The following is a 25861-nucleotide window of genomic DNA, read 5'->3' as shown; positions in this document are numbered from 1 at the left end:
AGCAGATTTTTAGATGACTTCAGGCCTCAGAAGGAGACCCTGGAGCAGGGCTTCGCTGAGCTGCCACACAGAAAGCTTGTTCTCTACTCCGGGCCCCAGTAACTGAAATGTCCCATCTGGGTGTACTGGGAGCACAGTGCCATCTCCTGCCCAGCCCCTCCATGGTTGGCCCCTTGATCTTGGCTCCCTCAGACCCCAGGACCCCCACAATTGTTTGTTCATCCCAGATCTTGTTCTTTACTACCCTGAAGACAAGCCCATGTTTTTTTGTTTTTTTCTAAGATCTAAAATGTGTTTATTTTCCTATAATTCATAAAGCACTTTATAAAAGCAGTAAGATCTTAAATTTGTACACTTTTAAAATATGCCCAAAAGCTATCTTCACACACATTTTCTCATTGGTTCCCACAAAGATCCCTTGAAGTCAAAAGGAGCCGCATTCTCCCGTTTGACAGAGGCGCAGCCTGAGGATCAAGGAGGGAGATAAATGTGCCAAAGAGGGCCACAGACTACTAAGTGAGGATTGAAACTCAGTGTCCTGACTTCTAATCCAGTAAGCTCCCATTAGTTGACATGTAAACACCTGAGATATAGTCCAAAGATGAAGCACAGGTGACACATTGGGACTGGATCTTCTTGGTCAAAGGATCAAGCTGAGAGAATAAAGCTCCAGGACTGGAATCTGGGCATCTGGGATGGTAGTTGGGGTCAAGGGTGGTGGCACTGATCAATTCTCATTGCCTGGCTGCTCACCCACGCCAGTGGTGGACTAATTCCTATAATGCTTGTGCCATGGGACTCCCTCGGGTTCTAACTGAAGTTCCATCTGTGATGGCCAAGACAACACTTTCATCACCTGTTACCAAAGTCCTGGGCCTCCCACACCTCCCTTTTTAAGGGTTTTACCACCTGTCACTCAAGGAACACAGAGAGAAGTATAGGATTAGCCAGTGAAGGGCAGTGGCAAAGTTCCTGCAGACTCTGGTCTCTAGTTCCTGACTTTCTCTAGGAAGTAATTCTTGAAATCAGTGCTTCTTTCCCTCCACGTGGCACTCCCATTTGGAGATGATCCAAAGGCAAGCCTACCCTGGGTCTCCCCACTTGTCATGTGGGGGGGTTCACATGCTTAAGGCTCACAGCATTGAGCAACAAAGGGCTCTCAGCTCTGCTAAGTCCTAAAAGATGCCCCACAAAACACAGTTGTGCTGGGCAAGTGGCCATAAGCCTATGCCTGGGAGAGCCCCCTCCTATTCAGGCAAAAGGCTTCTCAGTGGTTCCTCTGGGGGTGCTGAGCAGAGTCTGTGATTGGAGCATCAGGCTTTCAAGATTCACATCTTTATTAAAGGCTGTGACAGTGGAGGCAGGACAGAACACCCCTCAATCACATCTGAAAACAGCACACATGGTGGGGCTGGAAATCAGTGGGCCCAGTCTCCCTTCCTCCTTCCATCTGCATCAATCTGTTTCCATCGATGCTTCAGAACCAGCGCCTGCTTTAACAGTCTGGCATCAGAATCTTATTTTAAATGCATCAAAATTCACTGTGAGAGCCAGCACTCCGGTAGCGGGAACAAGACCCTACGGAATTCCTCAGTGGGTCTTCAGGGCCCCCATGGGATGGGGCTGCAGTATGGGTACACAGATTTCACCAGTGTGAAAGCTGAGGTCATCAGCCATGGAGGCTAGAGGCCTGGGCTGTTTGGGAAGCATCCCAGGAGCAGGGAGCCAATGAGAAGGGATGGGAAGGAGGGAGGAGGAGGAAGGGTCCGTCGTTCTGCTAATCAGAGCGGACAACCCTGACCTGCCTGTGTTCTGCTGTTGACCTCTGATGTGACCACAAGGTTGGGGACTAACAGTTTGGAATGGGAGTTAGAATTCAAGGATGAGAAATCTTCCTGTCCACTGCCTCAGAGGCCTGCTTTCCATTCCTAAAAATGCAGGATGGCACAGCCAGATGGCAGCTCTGACCATGGAGGCCAATCAGCCCATTTTACAGATGGGGACACGAGCTTAGGAAGGGGCCTGTTCCTAGGCCACACTCACTGCACAGTCAGAGATAGGGACGGGACTTTCTCTGCTGTTCCACACTGCTTCCCCTTGGACGAGCAGTCTATGAGAGCAGCGGTTCTCAAACTTGAGCATGCACCAGCATCACCGGGACCTGTTAAAACACAGGCTGCTGGGCTCCATCCTGAAGATTCTGATTCCAGAGGCCTGCGGTAGAGCCCACGGGTCTGCATTTCTAAGAAGCTCCCAGGGGATGCTGATGCTGCAGGTCCTAGACTACACGCTGAGTAGTGCTGGGCACTCCTTGGGACGGCTGAGGGTGAGGGCAGTGCAGGAAGAGCCAAGGGCCATGCTGTGAGGGGTCTGGTGGCCTGAGGACCAAAGAGCAAAGCTGTGGCCAAGCAGAGGTGTCTGTGCAGCCAGGAGGAAGGAAGCAAGCTTTGGAAGGTCAGGCTTTGGAAGCAGGGACATGCATGGAACATCAGTTTCTGTCTTTGCTGATGAGGCCCCTCTGGGATGAAAGGAGAAGGGAACAGAGTTGGCCTCTGGGCAGGTGGAGGGTGGGGGACCCTAACCTCATGAGGGGCAGTTTGGTTTGGAAGGCACTTTGAGTCGCCATGGGCTGCCAGGGCTGTAGCCAGCATCACCTCAGACTGTTCTGTGTGGGAGCTGTCAGCAGGTGTCCTGGGGCAGGGGCTGGGGTCAAGGCAGAGCTGTAAGGACACCCAAGGTAGTGGCAGGTGGGATGGATGGGGCAAGACCAGGGCCACCTAGAGAGCCCAGAGGTCATGCCTTCCTCATTCAGGACCTCCCTGGTTCTAGCTCCTGGAAGGAGGGGCTAATAGGGGTCTGGTGCGCACCTAGGGTGATGGGTGCTCAGCTTTAGAACCTTCTCTGTAGGATGTTTAGAGAAGGGAAATTTGGTCCCAGAGAAAGGGAACTGATTCTCAACCAAATGACAACTGAGGGCTGGGTACCAGGATCTGGGAATGCTGTGATGGGTGGGGCCTGGCTCAGGGACCCCATGCCTCTCTGCCCACCAGAGACTCCAAGCTGGTCACCCCCTCCTCTCAGCTCTGCTGGGAGGCCCTCTCTGCCAAGTCATGGCCAACAAGAGGGGTGGAGACTCCTTCTGCCCGTGCCAGCGCCGGACCCTCCAACAGGCCTTCGAAGTAGGTGCCCAGAGCCTGTAGGTTGAAAGCAGGCTGGGCAGGGGGCAACGCGGTGGTCTGCAGGCTTAGGTAGCGGCTGTACTTCTTCAGGCCCCCCTGCCGGTCACGGCGGTGTGCACTCAGCAGCTCCATGAAGCTCACGTTGTGTAGGGCCAGGAGGCGGGCCTCGGCCCGGGGCAGCACAGCCGCCTGCACCAGGGGCTGCAGAGAGGCAAAGCACTGCAGGCTACTGAAGGGGTAGACATGCTGGGCCAGCTGGGGGCCCGGGGAGACCTCGAGGAGGCGGCACAGGTCACGCATGGCCAGCACGGCAGCCATGGCGCTGCGCTCGCTCATGTTTCTCGCCAGGTAGGTCTGGGCCAGGTTCTTGAGTTTGAAGCTGCTGGCCCCGGGCACACGCTCCCGGATGAGAGGCAGGGCAGCCAGGAAGCCTGAGATGGCCTCCTGGAATTCCCACAGCCTGTTAATGTCCTCCAGGGCCCGGAAGAAGTTTGGGAGGCCAGGCCCCCACAGCTTGTAGCAAGCCAAGATAGGGCGCCGCATGGAGCTCAGAAAGCTGAGGAAGTGCTGCAGCCCCACCTCCAGGGACACAGCCTTGGAGTAGATGCTGAAGAAGGCTTCAGGCTGGATGACCACGCGGAACTTGCTTTCCCGGTTCACCGCAGCCAGCTGGCTAATCTTCTGGGCTGGGCAGGAGAGAAGGGCAGGGTGAGGACCCAGGGGCACAGAGAGCTCTGGGGTGGGAGCAGGGGGTCCTCTAGGGCTGCTGACCCACCATCTAGAGACTTCACCTTGGGGCCTGCTGGCAGTAGCCACACATCAGCCCCCAAATGCAGCTCTGACCCTGGTTGTGATGGGATAGCAGTCAGAAGGGGAGGCTCGGCTGCCCTCCAAACACTTTGTTCACCAGCTGGGGATCCAGCTCTCCCCTCCTTCACTACCAGCCCCAGAGTTGGCCAAACCCCATGGATACAGGTCCCTCCTGTCTTCTATCAGCCTCAGCCACCTGCACTAGAGATCCCAGGCTGTTTGAACTTAGCTCTCCATCCCATGCTCCTTCCTCCAATCCCCTCAAGGACTCCAGCCCAGTCAGAGCCCTGGGACATAGACAGCACTCCACTCAGAGCAAGGCCAAGAGCCTCCCACTGAGGTCTGAAAATGACTTTCCTGTGCCATGAAAACACTTGCTGTTTCTGTCTTGCTGGGCTAGCCCCAATGTTGAGTCCATGCCACAGGGTAGGGCCTGGGGCTCTGGCTCAAGGAGGGGCATTTGCAGAGCCAGGGCAAGTACTGGAGGAAGTCGAGGGGCTTCCAGGATAAGGGGTCTGATCCCTCTGTGACCTTGGATCTGTGGGCAGCCCTGTGCAGCCACCTGTGGGATTGGCCCTCTACTCAGAAACGTGTAGCACAGCCAGAGGCCTTACTCGGATGACAGGGCTCACAGCAATGAGCTCACGCATTGTGTTTCTGTCTAGGAGTGTGTTCCCCAGGCTCTCTGTCTAAGAGAAGAACTGGTCAGAGGTGCACTTGTGGAGGCATCTGCCTCCCTCGCACACTCAGGCACTGGATAAAGTGGACATCTTTATTCAAGCCAGCAAATGACACGCCAGGAGCCCAGGTGAGCCGGAGTGCTCTGCCCAGCCTGGCTGCAGTTGTTGGCCAGAGCTCAGAGCTCTCCTGGGCCTGGCAGATGGCTCTGCCTGCACTTCTTTCTGGGACTCAGAGACTAAGTTAGAAAGGGGTGGGGGTAGCCCCAGGAGAACCCACTTTCATTGTCAATCTTGAGGTCAAAGAAAACCAGAGGTCTGTCTTCTGCTCGGGGGTCAGCAAGGTTCTCGTCCAGGACCCTGAGGGTGCTGGGGCCTTCCAGCTGGAGGTCACTGGACTCACTGCTGCTGTCATCCAGCTCTCGGGAGGACTGCAACACAGAAAAACCAAGCGTCAGGGATTCAGAGGGCCAAGGCAAGCACCTGTGCAGAACACTAGCAAGCTGGTATAGCTGGGGGCATCTGCATGCACATGAAGGAGGGTGTACCACTGGGAAAGGGGACATGTGTGCACAAGAGAAGATATGTGTGCATGAATGGGTGTGAACTGGGTGTGTCACATGTGAGGGTTACATGTGTGAACCAGGGCATACACCCTCATGAGTAGGGGAGGGAGGGTGACACACACAGGTTGTGAACGTGCGTGCGTGGGAATGAATCCAAGTGCTAAGTTTGTGTGTGCATGCACAGTTGAGTGTGAGCTGTGAACCTGCGTTGACACAAGCGTATGGAAGTGTGAGAGAAAATGCCAGTGGGTGTGTGCATGAGTGTGTTGTGCTGCTTATGGAGGCTCAGGGAAGGAGCTATCTGCTATGGCAGGCAGGACCTGAGATGTCTGCTCCTAATTTCATCTTTCTGAGCAGACTCAGAAGAAACACCAAAAACTTGGGACGGGAGAAAGAAGCCTCATCTTGAACCCCAGATGATTCTTTGGAAGGGGTCGGGAGCCTGCCTTTTCTTGTCCCCGAAGTCAGCCGAGGTGCCAGTGTCCTACACAAAGGCGAGGGGAAGGACTGCTTGGCCTCCTGAAGGCCCCATCTAGGTGGACACCCAAGTCCTTGGCAGTGAGAGAGCAGTGGAGGCTCTTGGCAACTGACCCAGCAGCTTAGAGAAACCTGAGTTTTGGGAGTCCTTCAGGTGAGGCATTCTCTCCTGCCCCAAGGTCCTGGTGGGAACACTGTTCGAGAAGCCATGGGGTGGGGAGCCAGAGGATGAGGGAAGGGCTCCAGCTCTGAGATTTCCCCAAGGGACTGGGACTACAGAGGAAGGTGGAGCCTCTGATGGTAATACAGAGTTAATTACTTATCATCTGCTCAGCTGCCAAGCCCAGATGTTTAGTTTTTGGTGACCAACTTGGAACCTCCCGTGAATGCCACCTGTTAGCCAGAAACCAGCAAGGAAGAGACATGGCCAGGATCACAGGGCCAATTGGGAGCATGGCTGGGACAGAGTCCAGAGCAGGCCTTGGGTTTTTCCTCTTTATGGACTGCTTCTGGACACCAATGAAGCTGGTGTCACCTGGTGCTAAAGCCTCAGTTAATTCTGGCCTCTGGCTAATGTCCCTGGCCTAGGAGACAGCACATTTCCCCAGACCCTTCCAATGCCCAAGTGAAACATCTGCTTCCAACCAAGCTTCAACTGAGAGAAAAAGCATTTCCGCCCACGAGTAACCTAAGATGTGGTGGGTTTTCCTAGGAGTGGCTGGATTTCACTTGATTTGCATTTCACAGCCCTGCTCCAGGCTCGTTAACTTTCTGCCAGTTATTGTCAGAAGCAGACACGCACTATGAATCCCTCTAGAGCTGGCTTTGCCTCTTCGTATCCAGGGTTCTAGTCAGAGTCTGCCCAGTGCCTCGCATCTCCAGATCCTCATTCAGCCACGCTGTCAAAGGCTGATTTCACACGTCTTGCTCCGGGTGAGCCCACACTGCTGCCTCGCCTTTCCGACTTGGTTTCCTCCCTGTAAGGAGCCTTCTACAAGGTGTCTTCCTAGCTTGTAGCTGGGTGGCTGGAGACTCCACCTTCTCCCGCTTTGGGAGAATCCAGTTGTTTCCTCTCTCCAGGCTTCACCGGGCAGCAGCGCTCTCCCACAAGCTGGCGGAGGGGCTGGGCTCCCCTTCTGGGTCCTCCCTGGTTCAGATCCCTTGTGCCAATAGCTGAGGCTGAGTCCATGCTGCCACCCACTGACACAGCACACAGGACTTTCTCTTTTTCGTTCTTCTTCCTGCTCCAAACCCAACTGCAAATGCCCCTTTGTGTTCCTGAGTGCCTCCACAAAGCTCGGGGCAATGTCCTCGGCCTTAGAACCAGTCTTCTCGCCTTCAGATCTGCTCTTCCAAGAGGAGAGCTCCCTGGAGAGCCACAGTGCTGTCTCTTTAGGCGACCTCTCCCATCGACCTCCCATCGTTACAGCAGGGTCATTTATGGCAGCCACTAGAACCTCATTTTTAGAGCCTTCCATTGTCCCGGGGCCAGGGAAATGTCCTTTGTCCTAAACTTACTTGAGCTGCCTTCTCTAAGAAACCTCTCCTGGCTCCCTTAATAAAAGGACACCCCCTTTCCACCAAGCTTGTTAATGGAGGAGAGGCTGGATCTTTCAGCCCTGACTCACTTCCTCCAAAATTCCTCTTGCCCTTGGGGACTTCCATAAAGTATGGCCACCCATGGAGCTGGTCTCACTGGAACTCCAGCCAGCTGTAAACTCAGGATTCTCCCCTGCCCGGCCTTAAACTCCAACATCACAGCTGGGGAGTGCTGACGCATTTAAACAAGACTTTCCGAAAGACTCAAGTTTGCCAGCAGGGCCATCAGACATAGTGGCCTGGTGCAGGACATACATACTCCCCTCCCTGCTCACTAGGGGAGACTCTCCCATTCTGCCCCCAGGCCCCACACCTTGGCCTTATTCCGCAAATTAGGATAACTGGGTGTCGGGGGAGCATAGAGAGGGACAGTCACTGGAAAAGGCTTAGATTTGCTTGAAAGAGAAGAGGAAGGGGGACAGAAGAAAGAAGATGGGAAACAGAGCCTTGAGCCTGCGTGTGAGGACTGGGAATGAAGGGGGAAAGCTTTGCTATGCAGTGAGAGATGCCAGGTGCCAAAGAAAAGGGGAAGAAGGACTGAAGAGGTGCTGCTGGGGTTATGAGCTGGATTCCCTTTAACGTTCTTTTAAAAGATGCAAGTAAATACTGGGATTTATTTCTTTATTATACTTGGTTAATGGACATTGTTTCTTTGAATGCAAAACTGTGTTCAGGCTGAGCCTCGTGAGAGCCAGGATTTTTTCAGGATATACATGCAACTTGGATACACCTGCAATCTGGCTCATGAGCTACATCCATCTCACTCCCCTTCCTCATAGATCTCACGGCCTGAGCAGGTCAACTGCATTCTAACTCAACACAGCAGGTCTAACAGTCGTCCCAAGCATGCTCAGAGGAAGTGGCTGGATTGGCATTGTAATCACATTCCAAAAGTCCAGGAGGTGCATCAGGGAAGATCCAGCCTCTCCCCTCCTCTGCTGTATTACACTCCGGTATGAAAATGTCACCTGCATTCAAGGCTGCCACATCTATAAACAAATGAGCAGCATTCCTCTACCACACACATGCAATGAATCCCCCTATTCAGTGGTTCTTGACTTTGGCTAGGCATGCATAGCTTTAAGAGAAAACTCTTGAGGCCCAGGCTGCACCCAAGACTGATTCAATTAGAATCTCGGGGCGTGGGACCTAAGAATCTGTAGTTGGGAAAACTCCCCAATATACAGCCAGCTTGAGAACAATTGTCCTTATCGCTGATTCATTCCAGGTTTGCTCATCAGCCAAACACAAGCCAAACTCTGATAGTCAGCATCCAGCGTCTGGAAGATACAGAGCATCTGACATTCATGCTTATCAAGAGCCCTCAAGCTCCTGAAGAACTTTCTGAGCACTTAAGCATCAGCTACAGCTGGGATCAGTTTGGCAAGACACATGCATTGCTATCTTTCTGCAGACACAAACCCTCAGCTCTTGCAAAGCCTCAAAGACCCCAGGAATACTGCACATGTTATCAGTGAACTGGACCATAAACTCAGCCAGCCTGTGGCCTCTGTTGCCCTTCTGCCTAGCTCCAGCCTCTTGGCCAGCACCTCCATTTCATTCTCTCAGATGCACACTCACCAGTGCCATGGCCCCTCCCCTGGATCAGCCATTCCCCACAGGCCTCCCTTCCTCCGCCGTCACCACTGCCACTTCTGCCACAGGCTGCTCTCTCGCCTTGGCCCCCCCCGTTGCTGCTGCCACTAAGGCACCGGAGCCAGTAATCTATCACAAAAGTGGGTGACAACACCTATCTTTTCCACTTTGGATCCTAAAGCAGGGACCCCAGGGCAGGCGCATTGCTGACCCACTCTGGCAGTTTTTAAGCAAAGTCCTCACCCCAGGTACTCCACAACCAGGCCTAGGGGACTCACTGCTCCACCCCATGACTATGCCCTGCTGCCTCTCGCTCCTCCTTGCACAGTCTCTCATTGAATCCCTAGGACACAGCTGAAGCTCAAAGGAGGAGTCCCTAAATGCCCTGATACACTTGGAAAGTGTAATATTGTAGCAGACCAGTATTCTGAAACTTTCCTCACTGCAAGGCTGGATACAAGCTGCAGAGCTGGGGAGGATGGGTTAGGTGGGAGCCAGGATCACCTTGGGAATATCATCCCACCCCCTCCAAGCTGGGGAGTAGGAATGTGCAGTGGTGGTGCTGGGTGTACTCTAGGGGCACCAGGGATCTGGAAAGGGCCCAAAAGTTGGGTGAGAAATGCATAGGGGGGACCTAATTTGTTGGGGTTTTAAAATATATATTTTCTAAAGTTTGGGACTCCTCTAACAATTTTTAAAACCTGTGTCTTAAAGCTACATACACACAAGCAGCGGTCCTCTGGCTCTCTCCCCATGTCTCCAGGCCTGCTCTCTAATGTGAGCTCCTAGGTATTTAATTCATCGTCACCTGAAATGTGCTTTTACCCCCTCCCTTAATTCACTGGATAGCCCCTAATGACTCCTTGCTGCTAGGCGAGCATTACATACTCCCCACCCCACCCCCAATATTGCTGGGGTCCCTCTACTTGATTCTCCATGACATCTGGGGAGACTGTTGGCATTCTAAACCTGTTCTCCACCTTTCCTTCCCAGGCTTCTGCCTCTACCCAGGGTCAGTGGTAGCTTTAATTTTACCAAGATTATGGGATGCAAAGAAGTGCCCAGATTTCAGAGGAATTTACACCCTAGAAAGACAAGACTCAATAACTGGTTGGATGTGAGGAATAATCAAAAGGGGGGTGCCCTGGGTGGCTATGAGGTCTTGGCTTGTGCAACCGGGCAGAGAGTGGGGCGAGCCAGTGAGACGGGAGGAGAAGGTGCTGAGTTTGAGGTACCTATGGGCATCCATGCGGAGCTGTTGGAAGGTCACTGGCCATGCTGGTCTGGCAGGCAGGTGCGAGTGTTGGGTATCAGCTACCCCTGGGCGGTAACTGAAGTCAGGGGCATGGCTGAGAGCACCTGGGAGAATACACAGACTGAAAAGAGGACAGGGCCCAGCAGCAAAGCTGCAGGAGCACCACACCCAAGACAAAACAGAGCCTGCAGAGGAGAGGGAGGAGTGCCCAGAGCTGCATCCGAGCAGGTGATCTTTCCAGGAAAGACCGGGCCTGGCGCCGGTCAAGAATAATAACGACTAAACGCAACACTGCACCTAGAGGCACGGAGGCCACCCTGGTACTGGCGGGGAAGTGCAGGAGGTGGGGTGAAGAAGGGGCAAGGAGGGGGCTGAAGTGTAAACAAGGAGAGCAGAGGAAGGGGAGCCGACAGCTGGAGAGAGAAGTGGGTGGAGTTTTCTGAGATGAGAAAGACCTCATTCAGGGTGTTTAGTTCAGAAGGCAGTGGATACATTAGAAGATGCAAGAGAGATGAGGAGGAGGAGGAGTGAGGCTCCCAGGGGGTCAAGGGCTGGGGCCAGGACACAGGGTGAGTCCTGGAGGCAGGCGGACATCCCTTCCACCCTAATGAGGACAGGGAAGGGGTGCGATGGGGATCTGTAAATAGAGAGCAAGATGTCAACTGTCCCTATGCCATTGGAGAGCTCCTGTCTTCTCCCTGGAGCAGAAGGTGCTGCCATCAGCTGAGGGTGAGGCTGGGACAAGGGCCCAGTGAGGAAAGGCAGGCGGGGGCTGCCCTGCAGAGCGAAAGGACATGCTGGGCAGAGCACCAAGGAGCCCTTAGCAGTCACAGGTAACCATCATAGTTTTCCCAGGCCTTTCTCCTGCAGATCTCGGTCTCCAGGTGGCAGCACAGAGGCGACAAGCTCCTGAGTGCCTCCAGGATTTTCTGCTGGGCAGGGAGCTGCAATTCTGATGAAAGATGGGATGAAATGGGGAGTGCGCGGGGCTGGAGGGAGGCGAAGGTAGGACTGAGAGCTCAAGGAACAGGAGGCTGCGGTCAGAGTCTGAGAGGACCGGCTGAGGGACCGACAGTGCTCAGTGATGGCGAGGTGCAGGGCACGGCCATGGGGCAGGCAGCTGTCTGGGGGAATGGGGTGACGACCCCTGAGAGGTTAAGGAGTGGCGGGCAGGTCGGTGGATGTAGAAGTCACTCAGGAGGAAGGCAGGACCTGAGCAGGGAGAAGAAATCTGGGAGGTGAATGCTCACGTCTGCCCTCAGTGAGGGTGGGCAGGTGGGTGTCTATGAGATGAGCTGGGGAGCATGGGGCCCGCCCTGAGAGGGACAGAGGATCTTACCAGACGGCCAGGAGGGGGCTGGAACAGTCCAGGAAGCAGGGGGCCTTGACCCTACCTCCCACCTCTGATGCCCATGAGTGTGGGAGGAAGAGGGGACATGGTATCCCCAGAGGAGAACCAAGTTCCAGCGTGGGGAAGACAGAACAGCCTGCAGGGAGGAGCTGGATCCATCGGAGAACATGATGGTCGTGGAATAAGGGTTCGCAAGGGTGATGGTTCAACAAGTGTTTATTGAGCAGCCACATCTGCCAGGTCTTGGGATAGCCAGTCCCTGTGCTCATGGGCTTAGATCCTGGCAGAGGCCTGGTGGAGAGGCTTGGGGTGGGGGTCGGGGCATGGAAGGCTGTGCTATTGGCCAGGGACTCAGAACACAGGAGGGTGCCAAGGGTGACAGAAGTTTCTTTCTTGGGCAAAGAGGCCTGGAATGGTGGCTTGAATCTCAGCCATGCCTTAGCCTTCCCCTCTCAGCCAGAGAAGACCCAGGTCTCCCTACCCAGAGGTCCATGCATAGCCATTCATTCATTGATTCATTCCTTAACCAAGAATTAATGAGTGCCTACTCTGTGCAGGGCCTGTAAGAGCATGGGCTGGAGGAGGCAGCTCAGGGGCAGGGCAGGGGTGTACACGGCTGCAAGGTTACAGGAGAAGGGTAGCACTCTCAGAGGCCTGCTTGATGGGGGCCTGGGACTGGGCTGATGGGGGGCCTTTCTGGGGGACAGGGTGGTGGGAATGTAATTGGAGAGGCTTCCAGAGGCACTTGGACTTGAGAGGCCTCCATGGAGCCTCTGACAGAATCCCCAGGGGGAACACCTGCTCCAGGAGTCTGGGCTCTGCCTTCCCCTGCCCCCACCATGGAAGAGATGTCAAGCTGGGAGGCCATGGAGGAGAGGGGGAGGGTAAAAAAGTTGTTGAGCCACTGGGATAAATGGGAGGAGCCCCGGAGGGAGCGGCTGCGGGATCGCACAGCCCCTCGTATCCGGTGGGGTGGGCTGATGCCCCTTTGCAGGTGGCCAGGATGTTCCTGGGCATTGGCAGGATGGTTGAGGGGCCCTGTGGTGGCAGGAGTGCTGGCTTGGACCACGTGGGAAGACCAGGTCCGAATAGGGGCCCGATGCCATTGAGGGTGCAAGCGGAGGGCATGGCGAAGGCGGATGGCTCTCTGTGCTCTGTACAACAGGTAGCGGATCCCACGATGGACGGCAGGGCGCTCCTGGTGATCAGGAGGCTGGCTGTGAGGCTCAGCATCAGGGACGGCAGCCTGCTCAGCGGGCTGGTGGGGAGGCCAAGCTGGGGAGTGGTATGTGCCACGGGGCAGGCTGGAGGCTCCTTGTGCTCTCGGCAGAGACTGGGCTGGCGAGGAGTGGGCGGCCGAGGAGTGGGCTGGCGAGGACTGTGGCTCGGCGGTCTCCATGGGCTCCATGCACTTTCCAATACAGAACCTCAGACTGAGGGCTGGAAGAGACCTCAGGGGCCACCCAGTCCAACCTTTCACTCTATTCAGATCCCCTTTTCCCCTGGACAGGTGATAGTCCAGCCTCTAGTAATAAACCTCTAGGGACAGAAGGGTCACTACCCATGAGGCCACCTGTTTCACTGTGGAATGGATTTATAGTTCTTTCTACATGGATGGAGTCAAACCTCACTTGTTTGGCCCCTGTATAGCTGCCCCGTGGCCTCACACCCCTTCACTGACCCCCACTGGCTGCAATAAACCAAGGAATGGATTCTTGTCCAGCCCTTTTCACTGAGGACTTAGAGGACAGAAAATGCATAAGGAAGCTCCAGACAAAGGCCTTGGACATTCCAGAAAAGAGACAGGGCTCTGGACACATGCTATCAGCATTTCAGAAGAGTACATATGGCTACTGAAGGCTCCTGGCCCCGGTGTAGTGGGAGGGCTGGGGTGGTCCAGGCATGCAGCTGGCATTTGGAGACTGTCCTCAGCACAGCTTGGGACTCAATGCCTCACTGGAAAATTCCCCAGGCGCAAGGCAAGTCTGAGAGTCACCTGCTGTGGCTGTGCTCCCTGGGACCTGAAATGGGGGGAGGCAGGAGTCCTGGGCTGAACTTCTGGGCCACTCACCGAGTTTTCGGCATCTGAGTCTTCCGAGCTGCTGATCACCACAACGCGTTCCTCTGAAACGGGGAAGGGGAGATGCATTATGAACTACCTAGGATGCATGCTGGGAGGGGTGTGGGTGTGCGCCTATGGGAATCCTTGCAGGCCAGTCAGCTGGGGGCAACGGATGCCCTGCAGGGGGATGGGAACAGCCACTGTGTGTGCCAATGTGACTCTGCTTTGCATTTGGATTTGAGTAATTCACAAATGGGTTTCCATAATTTCTTGCTGTGCCTTATCTATGAATATTCAATTAAGTTATTTGCCCAGAATTCAGAATTTGCCCCCTGTACAGGAGGCCTGACAACCGCTACCTGGTCTGGAACCTTCTGCAATCCTAAAGAAGCACACTGTCCCCATTCTCAGCTCCATGAGCTGGGATGTCTAGAGTTAAAAGATGCTTCATTTAGTTAATCAAAACCCATCGATTACCAATAGCATTTGTGGGTAAGGAATATCAGTCAGTGCTCAGTGTGTGACCAGGGCTAGGGCTCAGTCAGAATGAAGAACAAAGCTGTACTCTGGGTGAAGCAGATCCTTAGAACAACTCTCTTGTTCCAGATTTCTCTGGGTTGACCTCAACTCCTGCCCAACTGACTACCTGCCTGGCAGTGTTCACAGAAGATAACTCTGACAAATGAGATACTTAGGTAGGTGGCCTTTGCAGAAACACTTGGGGAAATGATGGGTGTAGACTGAGAGAGCAGAGTTAAGGTCACAGGGAGTCCAGTTTCCTGTGATGGTATGCCCAAGCCCTCTCTGGGAGTATGCTAGGCATCAGCCAACAAACTTCTTGTGGAGACCTGCCCTGTGCAAAGGCACAGTAGTGTTTGGGAGAAAGGACGCAAAGAACTGTGCATTTTAGCCTGTCAGGCTCCCCACACCTCAATCATGGCAAAACACATGGTAAACTGTGTCCACTCTCACCCCCACGCACACTGTGAACTTTCCCTGTCTTATTCAGTGGGAATAAGGGACTCCTGTTGGCTTTGGGCTTTCTGGATGGGGCCAAAATACAGAAGAGGGGCCCCGCCCAGACCCTGGCGGGCAGCACCCAGACCACTGCCCTACCCACCTCCCTACCTGCCTCCCCGGCGCCACTGGCCACGTGGTTGCTGTTGGGCAGGAAGACCTCACTTCCTATGACGGGGCTCCTGGGGCTAGGCGGCCCATCCAGGTGGGGTGGTGAGACTGCCTTGGAGGTGCTGGGCCTGGGCTGCTCCGGGGAGCTCCGAGCCAACCTTGCCTCCTTCCCCTCCTCAGACTCCATCTTGATGACCTTCCTGGGGCACTGGGTCTGGCTGCACTTCCTCTTCTGGGCTGTGGTTGTATTGGAGACATCCTGCACAGAGGGAGTCACAGAGCCAGGTCAGGTGCCTCCAGGGGTGAGTGGGCAGAGCCTGCCCTGACTGCCAGGGACTTGTGGCCACCCTTTTGCTCCTGCTGTCCCCTCTCCTCTGCTCTCAACCACGCAGATTATGTCTCTCTTCAGACAGGAAGCCTTCCCAAGCTGGTACTGTCTGCTGTCCACCAGTCTCTGCTGGCCTCTGACAACCCTGGGTGTCTCAGCACCCCTGCTGGGCTGGGAGTGGGCCATGCTCATGGGGAGCTCCCTGACCATGCAGCCAAGCACAGGGGAGAGCACAGAGAAGGCGTCGAGCAAACACTTTCCCACAAAGAGCTGATCTGATGAAGGCCTGGATTCCCACCCCAGTGCCAGCTCACTTTCCTGGTGGAACTCAGGCCTTCAGGAGGGAAGGCTGGGGCTGGGGGGAACCTTACCTCTCCATAGGAAGGGCCTTTGATGGAGAAGGCGTACACTGGCACGGGGTGTGCCCCGGGCACTGACTGTACCACAGCCATAGGCTGGGCTTCAGCCAGCCCCAGGGCCTGAGCCTGAGCCTTCACTCTCTCTGCCTCCTCGGGCTGCAAAGTTGGGAAAATTGAGTCAGAAATGACTAGGCAGCAGCCCCAGGGCCAGGTACCCCAGACCTGTGGTTGGCCCAATCCCTGGGGCCTCACCAAGTCACAGGTCCGGGCTCCCTGACTCAAAGCTCAGAGCTCACTGGAGATAAGAAGTCCTCCAAACTCTCCATCACATCACCTCCTTTTTTTAAAAAAAATTTTTTTGTAGAGACAGGGTCTCACTATGTTGCCCAGGCTGGTCTTGAACTCCTGGGCTTGAGCAATTCTCCTGTTTCGGTCTCCCAGAGTGCTGGGATTACAGGCATGAGCCACCGTGCCTGGCATCACCTCCTTCTGACTCTGAGTTACTGGAGCCCAGGGACCACTTTGGTTCTTGTGTGTCCTAACAGGGCTGGAAGATACCCCAGGAATCACACTGCCCAACTCAGGACATGCTCAATAATTAGCCCAACTTATACACACACCTCCAGGGACAAAGTGCTCACTACTGGCGAAAGCAGCTCCTTTAACAGTGAGAAAATCCTCCCATTGAGCTGAAACTGGCCTCCCTGGGACCTCGCCTCTGCCCTCTCAGCCTTAACTCTACCTGGGTCAGCTACTACACAAGTTGGATGAATTGCTTAAAACTCCTCAGGCCTCAGTCCCCCTCTATAAAGTGGGAATAATAACATCTACCTCATATGGTAATGTGGATGAAATGTGTTAATACAAGTAAAATATAAAATACCTGGCACTTAGAAAATGTCATTGATGATTATAAATATTACTTATTTTATTACTACCCTGTGCCAGGCACAGTGCTAAGTGCTTCATGTACCTATCTCAAAATGAAATAGAGGCAGTTTCTTAAAAAATTAAATGTAGAATTACCATATGACCTAGCAATGCTACCCCAGGTGTGCACCCAAAAGAGGGGAAAACAGATGGTTAAACAAAAGCTTGCACGTGAATGTTCACAGCAGCACTATTCACAATAGCCAAAAGGTAAAACAAACTAAATGTGCATTAACTGATGAGTGAATAAACAAAATGTGGTATAGCCACATGATGGAATATTATTCAGCCATAAAAAGGAATGAGGACTGAGATGTACAACATGGATGAGCCTTGAATGTATTACATTAAATGAAAGAAGCCAGCCGGGCGTGGTGGTGCACACTTGTAGTCCCAGCTACTTGGGAGGCTGAGGCACGAGAATCGCTTGAGCCCCGAGGCAGACATTGCAGTGAGCCGAGATTGTGTCGCTGCACTCCAGCCTGGGGCACAGAGTGAGACTCTCTCTCAAACACTAATAATAATTATTATTTTTTTTAAAAAAAAGAAACCAGACACAGAATACACAGTGTATGATCCTATTTACATGCAATGCCCAGAATGGATAAATCCATAGACACAGAAAGCAGATTGGTGGTTGCCAGGAGATGGGGGAGGGGGAAATGGGACTGACTGCTTCATGGGTAAGGGGTTTCCTTTTGGGGGGATAAAAATATTCTGGGGCTAGATAGGTGGCAATGGCTGTGCAAGATTATGAAAGTACAGGAGGCTGAGGTGGGAGAATCGCCTGAGCCTCCCACCTAGACAACATAGCGAGACCTCATGTCTGAAAATTAAAAAGAAAAAAATTTAATCATTTGAGCTGGAGCTGCAAAGAAAAAAAAATTAAAAAATTTAAAAAATATTATGAATGTAATAAATACCACTAAATTGCACACTTCAAGAGTTAAAATGGTGAATTTTATATGAATTTTATCACCATAAAAATTATAGTTAAAAAAAAGTAGGTACCATACTATGATTATTGCCAATCTTCAGAGAAGGAGACGGAGGCAGAGAGAGGTGAAGTGATTTCCCAAGGTCCCATACCTCAGGACCCCTGGCCTGACTTGAATCTAGTGTTTTTTGTTCATTTGTTTGTTTGTTTTGAGACAGAGTCTTGCTCTGTTGCCCAGGATGGAGTGCAGTGGCACTATCTCGGCTCACTGCAACCTCCGCTTTCTGGGTTCAAGCGATTCTCCTGCCTCAGCCTCCCAAGCAGCTAGGATTACAGGCCCACACCCCCATGTCCAGCTAATTTTTGTATTTTTAGTAGAGATGGGATTTCACCATGTTGGCCAGGCTGGTCTCAAACTCCTGACCTCAGGTGATCCACCCATCTCGGCCTCCCAAAGTGCTGGGATTACAGGCATGAGCCACCACACCTGGCCAAATCCAGTGTCTTGAAATGGAGGCCTCTTCCTGCCCCGGCGTGCTCTTCATTTTCTTTACTTGATGAGTCTTTTACGTCCCTCCCCACCATCTTTCTCTCTTTTGTGAACTTTTTAAGCGTCCACTGGACCGATTGTTGAAAATGAGTGAGTGGCAGGGATACACCTTCCTCACGGGGACAAGCTCTGTCCCTCCTGTGTGGGCCTTCTGAGAACCACCCGGGCAAGCTGGGGCTGGGCAGGGAGGCTCCCCACAGAGGCTGCTGGGCGTGTGAGTTAAGGCAGGGATGGCCCCAGCACAGTGCTGGCTCCTGGGTGTGCCAGGTACCAGAACCCCGCAGTGGGTCCTTCTCATGGGCTCCACACCATTGGCCATGATGGATTGACCTCCTTCCCTCCTCCCTTCCTTCCTTCCTTTCTTTTTCTCCATATCTTTAAAAAGAAGGAGGATGACCTCTCTGGATTAGAGAGTGTGAGCCTGTCTCGGGAAGGAGAGAGAACAGATGATCTCCCAGGATCTGTCTCTGCCAGGCCTCTAGGAAAGTCTAGTCACTCTTAAGGCCAGTGGTTTTCAAACTGCAGCTTGTGACCCATTAGTGGATCCAACCATGAAAGCAATTTAGTGGGGTCATGACCAACATTTTTATATCAAAAATAATAGTATAGAATAGAAATTGTCAGAGTACATCCCATGTAACAATCATAATTTATTCTGTAAAACTTTTTTCTTTTCTTTTCTTTTTTTTTTTTTTTTGAGGCAGAGTCTCGCTCTTGTTGCCCAGGCTGGAGTGTAGTGGCATAATCTTGGCTCACTGCAACCTCTGCCTCCCAGGTTCAAGTGATTTTCCTGCCTCAGCCTCCTGAGTAGCTGGGATTACAGGTGTCCGCCACCACGCCTGGCTAATGTTTGTATTTTTAGAAGAGACGAGGTTTCATCATGTTGGCCAGGCTGGTCTTGAACTCCTGACCTCAGGTGATCCACTTGCCTCCGCCTCCCAAAGTGCTGGGATTACAGGTGTGAGCCACTGCGCCCAGCCTATTTTATAAAACTCCTTTAGCTACGGTATGTGTGTGCATGTGTATATACTATAAGTTAAGATATAATATATATATTTTTTAATAGAGGATAGTGGTCAAAAAAGAGTTTAACCCACCTCACACACATTAGAATGACTATTATTTAAGAAAAAAAGAGAGAGACAATATAACAGATGTTGGTGAGGCTGTAGAGAAGTCAAAACTTTTACATAGTGCTGGTGGAAATGTCAAATGGTACAAAAAAAAATGGAAAACAGCATGGTGATTCCTCAAAAAAATTAAAAATAGAATTACCATATGATCCAGCGATTCCACTTCTGAGTAAACATGCAAAATAATTGAAAGCAAGGTCTCAAGGAGATATCTGTACACCTGTGTTTATAGCATATTCACAATAGCCAAAAAATGGAAACAAGCCCAGTGTCCATCAACAGACGAATGGATCAACACAATGTGACATATACACATAATGGGATATTATTATTCAGCTTTAAAAAGAAAGGAAATTTTGACACATGCTACATGGATGAACCTTGAGAACATTGTGCTAAGTGAAACTGGCCAGTCACAAAAGGACAAATACTGTGTGATTCCACTTATAGGAGGTACCTAGAGTGGTGAAAATCATAGAGACAGAAAGTAGACAAGGGTCACAGGGCTGAGGGGAGGCAGCATGGGGAGTGACTGTTTTACAGGGACAGAGTTCCAGCTTGGGAAGATGAAAATCCTTCTGGAACAGGTGGTGGTGATGGCTGCATAGCAGTGTGAATGTACTGAATGCTAAAGAACTGTACACTCAGTGTACACTGAACTGAACATTTTGAAATGATTAAGATGATATATTTTATGTTATGTGTATTTTACCAAAATTAAACTTTTTTTTTTTTTTGAAAAAGGAGTTTAAAAGGTCCTGCTCTATCGTTCTGTGTCTGCCTCTGCAAACTGCTGGTATGTAAAAGACCCTCTTTCCAGACAGGCCACGAACTCCCCAAAGGCCGGGCTGGCCTCCTCTCTGCCTCTGTCCCAACCTCCCTGATACACCCTCCATCCACGTTAATAAAACAGGGAACACACCAGAGGGCTCAGTAGAGAAAAACACATCATAATGACTGATTTATAATTTTTATAGCTTTAAAATAATAAATTTATTTTTTTCCATTAAAGTATTATAACACGATTACAAAGAGCCTATGAGAAACAGAGGAGGGAAAATATCTGAGCTGCTGCCGCCCCACCCAAACAATCCTAGTGAAGCCTGCTGAGCTTTCTCTTCATCTCTTCCAGGCATATAGTTGCAATGAAAGTAAACAAACCAGCAGTTTCAAGAGGGATGAGCGCTGGACCTAGATGCCCAACTCCTGCCTTCTAAGGCAGAAACACGGACCCAAGAGCTGCTTCTCTCCTGGCACAGCTGATGGAGCACTTTCCCTTGGGACAGCCATCTGTGCCTGCCTCATCTGTCCTTGCACTCACACTGTGTTCCCCACTGCCTTCCCTCAGCTCCACTGCCATCCCCAGGCAAGGACTGAAGCCAGAGGCTTTGCAAAAAGAGCAACCCTCTGATACTGCAAGTTCAAACTGCTTCCTAGCTGATAGTGAGAGGCCATATCTATCCTGATTTTATCAAGACAAAGACCCAAAATACCTAGACCTTCGCACAAGACAGTGCAGGCTCTCTTGCTGTTCATTCACCAATGACTAGCATCTGGAAGACAGCTGAGTCTGTGGACCAAGAGCATTTCCCTATTATTATTTTGATTTTATTTGTTTGTTTGTTTTTTGAGACAGGGTCTCACTCTGTCACTCAGGCTACAATGCAGTGGTGTGATCACAGCTTACTGCAACCTCAAACTCCCTGGGCTCAGGTGATCCTCCCACCTCAGCCTCCTGAGTACCTGGGATTATAGGCACGTGCCACCACACCTGGCTGATTTTTAAACTTTTTGTAGAAACAGGGTCTCACCATGTTGCCGAGGCTGGTCTCAAATTCCTGGACTCAAGCAATCTGCTCGCCTCAGTGTCCCAAGGTCCTGGGTTTACAGGTGTGAGCCACCACACCTGGCCTTATTATTTTATATTATTTATTTGCAAACATCATCCATTGTAGCATTGTTTGTAATAGCAAAACAACCTAAATATGCAGCAACAAGGAACTGGCTAAATAAAGCCTGCCATATCCATTTAACGGTCCATTATGCAGCTGCAAAAAGGTATCAGGAAGCTCTCTACCTATTGATAGGATAAGAATTCTTGTATGATACTATGTGTACCTGGTATTATCCTACCTTTGTGAAACACAGAAGGCAAAAGGCAAATATCTATAATAATATTTGCTTGTAATTACATAAATAAATTCTGGAAGGATATATAAGAAATGAAAAAAGAGGTGGGGCACGGTGGCTTATGCCTGTAATCCCAGCACTTTTGGGAGGCTGAGGTGGGTGGATCACTTGAGGCCAGGAGTTTGAGAGTATCCTGGCTAACATAGCAAAACCCCATCTCTCCTAAAAATGCAAAAAATTAGCTGGGTGTGGTAGTGCGTGCCTATAATCCCAGATACTCAGGAGGCTGAGGCATGAGAATCGCTTGAACCCAGGAGGCAGAAGTTGCAGTGAGCAGAGATTGTGTCACTGCACTCCAGCCTGGGTGACAGAGCAAGACTGTCTCAAAAGAAATTTTTAAAAAATAGTTATATGGGCATAAGAACTGGGGTCTGAAGTGGGAGTAAGACACTATTGATCACTTTCTATGTTTTTATTTCTGACTATGTGATTGTATTATGTACACATATATTAAAAAATTCCTCTTTTTACTTGAGATTGTGTATATAGGAATGCAGTACCCAAGGCAGTTAAGAGTCAGCTTTTAGGCTGGGCACAGTGGCTCACGCCTGTAATCCCAGCACTTTGGGAGGCCGAGGTGGGCAGATCATGAGGTCAGGAGTTCAAGACCAGCCTGGCCAATATGATGAAACCCCATCTCTACTAAAAAATACAAAAATTAGCCGAGTGTAGTGGTGCGCGCCTATAGTCCCAGCTACTCAGGAGGCTGAGGCAGGAGAATGGCTTGAACCCCGGAAGTGGAGGGTGCAGTGAGCCGAGATCACGCCACTACACTCCAGCCTGAACAACAGAGCGAGACTTCGTCTAAAAAACAAACAAACAAACAAAAAACAGAGTCAGCTTTTAATCTGGCCCCTAATTTGCTGTGTGTAGCCTTGGGTAAGTCACATCCTTTCTGGGTCTTAGCTTCGTCCTCTGTAAAAAAAAGGGGGTTAGACTCCATGCTCTTGCCTGGCTCTAAAACTCTGAGACTCTTAAGTCCTGTCTCTTCCAGGAAGCCTCTCCTGATTGCCTCAACCTACAGCACTCTCTCTCTCCTATGGGTCATGCCATGGCAAAAGCTAGGCCCCTACCCACCACTAGAAGACCTGCTGTCCATGAAGGACTGGCCAGTCCTGGGCCAGATCCTTAATAGGCTAGGTGCATGCAAACCTGAGTGACTAGGCTGGGGAAAAGACCAGATGCCAGGTCCAGGAAGAAACCGAGGATGCTTATTCTGGTGGAAAGGAGCCATACTTGTGAGTGCCAAAGGGGGCAAGTCAAAGGGACACCACTGCATTTCCACTCGGAAAAGCACTTTCTAAGTCAGAGCAGCCCAGAGTTGGGAGCAGCTGCCTCTAGAATGAGCAAGCTTCCTGTCCCTGGAGATGTGTACATGAAAGCTGGACAGCCACAGGTCAGGGGTGCTGCAGAAGGAATGTCAGCATTAGATGGGACATGGATACCTTCCAACCCTGAGACACTCTGGTTTGTTACATGTATGATGGCCCTGGAATCACACCAGCAGAACCCGGGCAACTGGGATCGAAATCTGACTCCTGGCACCATTCCCCATTCCTTTCCAAGAACCATCTGTGGGGAAAGAGCAGGGGAAGGCCCACCTATTCTGACTCCAAGAGAAGGCTCACACATTGGGGGTAGGGTGTAGGAGGGGAGAGGACATCTGCCACATCCCTCAGGGCTGCTGACCCTACATCTAACCATACATCTGACAACCATAGTTTCTCATGGCTGGAAGGCACTCATATGCCATCTAATGCTGGAATTCCCTCTGCAGCAGCCCTGATCTGTGGCTGACTGTCTACCCCACATCTAACCCCCACTGAACCTGGCTCATGGCCCATCAAGAGCAACTTTGGCATTTAGGAGCCTAGAGTCAGAGCCAGCTAGCCAGCCAACCCTTCTTTAATGTCTTCCTTTATTTCCTCTCACTGAAATTTCCAGCCCAGCCACTTACTGTCGCTCACTCAGACACTCTCCCTGCACACACAGGGACAGCAGGACTCACAACCTGCCTGATCTGCTGGGCCCCACCACCTCCCCTTCAGACCTCAAACCCATCTCACCAGGTCAACGTCAATAGGGTCCCTGGGAGTGCTGGCAGCCTCTGGGCTGGCTTTCTTGGATACAGCTGCATCTGTAGAACACAAAGGTCACAGGCAGGTCAAGGACATGCTGGTAAGGGACATCCTGACCTGGGACAGTGATAGAGAGGAGGTCCCTGTTGCTTTTCCGGGATACCTATTTTGCAGGGCATCCCACAGCACTGGACAACTCCCTGGAGGGGCAGCTGGAAGGAGAGCTCTCTCGAATGCAGTGGGCAGGAACCCAGCCAGAAGGGAAAGAGAGGTGGCATTAGAGTGCTTGCTTTTGGCTCCAAACCCCAAGTGCACCTCTCTCCATCTCTGAGCCACCAGCAAGACTAAGTGTGCGCAATCATAAAGCCATCACTACCGGCTCACTGACTCTCTGCATATAGTGAGAGCTCCATGATCTTCCTTATCTGCAGGCTGGTTTTTATTAAATCTAAATCTCTTATGCTTCAGAATAAAATAACCCTTCTCTCTGCTATTGCCCAGTTATAACACCCAAGGCAAGCTGTGTAAACTCTGTGGGGTCATTTCCTTAATATGGGTGACATTCACTGCCTAGGTGGAGAAAGCACAGGTCCAGGCCTTCTAAGATTATCCTTCATGATCCATGTCCAGCTCCAGGAGAAGTAAATAAGCTCTTTGTCACTGGCACCCTACCCAGGTGCCTTCAGATTCCATAGCCTCCCTCCCCTTTCCCAGTAAGGGCATCCTATACTAGCTGCTCAGAGCTCACATTCCAGCTTGGAGATTTAGTCAAAGAGTCCTGGAGACTCTCTAGCGCACTCCCCCTACCTCTTATTTTGAAAGCCCCCCTGTTCCAGCTAATACACAGCTGCTACATCTCCCGGATTTGGATTGCAGAGCTGAGCACTGTCTCATTCTCCAGCTATGTGAAATGGCTCTGGCTCCTTGAGATCTGAAACTAGTTTGTGTCTCCTTACCTCTCAAGTGTCCAACACTAGGCAGGGCGCACAAAGGTTGGCAGACAGCAGGTCATCCTGCAGACAAGGGATCTCCTCCACTGAGCCACTGTATGGTTTTGGGTAAGCATCCAACCATCCCCAGGAGGTTTTCTTAGCCCCCTTCTACCATAACCCCAGGTCCCAATTGACTTCTCTGTTCCGAGACACTGGTGGCTTAAGAGAACCTCCTGAAGTGGTTGGTCCCTCTGGCGCCAAAATGATACTGGGTCTGATTCTCAGCTTTGCAGTTTTTCAACTTTCACGTGTTCCCCGTGAGTCATCGCTAGGTCAATCCATAGAGTCTTGTAAATTAGTAAAACGTGTCCCCTCTGGGTGGCTGCAGCCCTTTGTCAGGGCCTCATCTCCCCCTTATCCTGTGCCCTGGAACCTAAGACCTTACCAACCCCCAAAGACTGAATAAACACCCAGTTTTCTTTTCTGTCAAATGGAGATGATCTCTTCTGACTCGCCTTCCCTAGGGTGCAGCGGAGGCACAGGCCGCCCAGGAAGGTGGCGTGCGTGCTTACCTTTCCCCTGCGTGATGCAAGAGCTGAGGTCCTGCAGGCGCACCTTGAACTCGTCGAAGCCGTCCGTGCGCACGGCGGCTTGCAGGCTCTGGGGCTCCTCCTGGCGCAGGCGGCAGAGCGCCTGGCGCAGGAAACCGTGCATGTCCAGCACCTCCTGGTCCGAGGCGTAGCACTTCATCCTCTGCACCAGCGCGCTGCCCGTGCGGATGCGCTGCAGCACAGCATCCAGGCGGCCCAGCCGACTGGCCATCTCCTCGTAGTCGCGCTGGTATCGCGCATCCACCGCCTCCAGCAGCTCGCGCTCCTGAGCCCGCACGTGAGCTACCACCTGGCGCACGCGCTCGCGGATCAGCTCCTCGGTCTCGGCACGCGCGCGGCCCAGCTGGCCGACGGCCGCGTGCATCTGCGCGTGGACCGCGCCAAAGGCACTATCCTGCTCCTGCAGCGCCTGCGTCATGGCGTCCAGCTCCTCCTGTCGCTGCTGGATCTCTGCGCTGATGTCGCACTTGAGCTCACTGTGGCTGCTGTCAAGGAGTGCGCACGAGCAGCACAGCGGCTTGGAACATCCTCGGCAGTAGATGCTGTGGACACACAAGGTTGGCCTGGGTTAGGACTCTCCTGACTTTTTCCTCTTAAAAAACGTTCGTTATTAAATTCCTCTTCCAAAAATACCAGACTTTGAATCATGGCATGTTTCTAGGTTTCTGCTTTTCCTAATTCGGTGTTTGTGGTTATGGTGATAGTATCCAAAATACCAATAACACATGGGTATAAAAGGTTACTACAGTAACAATTTCAACATCCGGGAAACAATACAAAGATATACGAAACGACAATCATCTCCTTCCACCACTTCTGAACTTCCCTTCCCCACCGAGGAAGCACCAGGTGAGCATCGTGGGGTGCATCCTTCCACACCTCTCTCCACTGAAACCGCCTTACACAAATGCCAGACTGGGCTGCTGCTTGCAGGATGGTACAGACTTGACACATGTCAGCCATGCCACTTAACCTTTGCAAGAGCCCCTTGGGTGAGAATTATTGTTATACATATTTCCCAGAGGAAGAAACAACGTGTTAAATGACTGACCTAGATATCTACAACAATTTTGGGGGCTGTTTGTTCAAGAAAAAAAAAGAAAGAAAGAAATC

General features: G+C 51.9%; 1 protein-coding gene across 16 annotated transcripts in view; it reads right to left on the bottom strand.

Annotated features, from left to right (window-relative positions):
• Positions 1-1319: 1319 nt before the first annotated feature.
• Positions 1320-25861, bottom strand: part of PML (PML nuclear body scaffold) — a 52170-nt gene continuing 27628 nt past the window's right edge. The window contains exons 3-9 of one of the 16 annotated variants that reach the window (XM_054450566.2): positions 24710-25290; positions 23194-23264; positions 15400-15543; positions 14701-14959; positions 13582-13634; positions 4947-5097; positions 1320-3865 (exon numbers count right to left, since the gene is read on the bottom strand). In XM_054450566.2, the coding sequence (XP_054306541.1) occupies positions 3078-3865; positions 4947-5097; positions 13582-13634; positions 14701-14959; positions 15400-15543; positions 23194-23264; positions 24710-25290 (2047 nt within the window). In that variant the 3' untranslated portion in view covers positions 1320-3077. Of the gene's footprint in view, positions 3866-4946; positions 5098-11708; positions 13635-14692; positions 14960-15399; positions 15544-23193; positions 23265-24709; positions 25291-25861 lie in introns of those variants that run through there. The other 15 variants (XM_063652742.1, XM_063652744.1, XM_054450569.2 and 12 more) reach the window with 15 other exon arrangements.

The sequence above is a fragment of the Pongo pygmaeus genome, chromosome 16 (genome assembly GCF_028885625.2).
Source record: "Pongo pygmaeus isolate AG05252 chromosome 16, NHGRI_mPonPyg2-v2.0_pri, whole genome shotgun sequence".
NCBI classification, from domain to species: Eukaryota; Metazoa; Chordata; class Mammalia; order Primates; family Hominidae; genus Pongo; species Pongo pygmaeus.
Note: the sequence above shows the minus strand (reverse complement) of the source record. Positions and strands in the feature narration are given on the sequence as shown.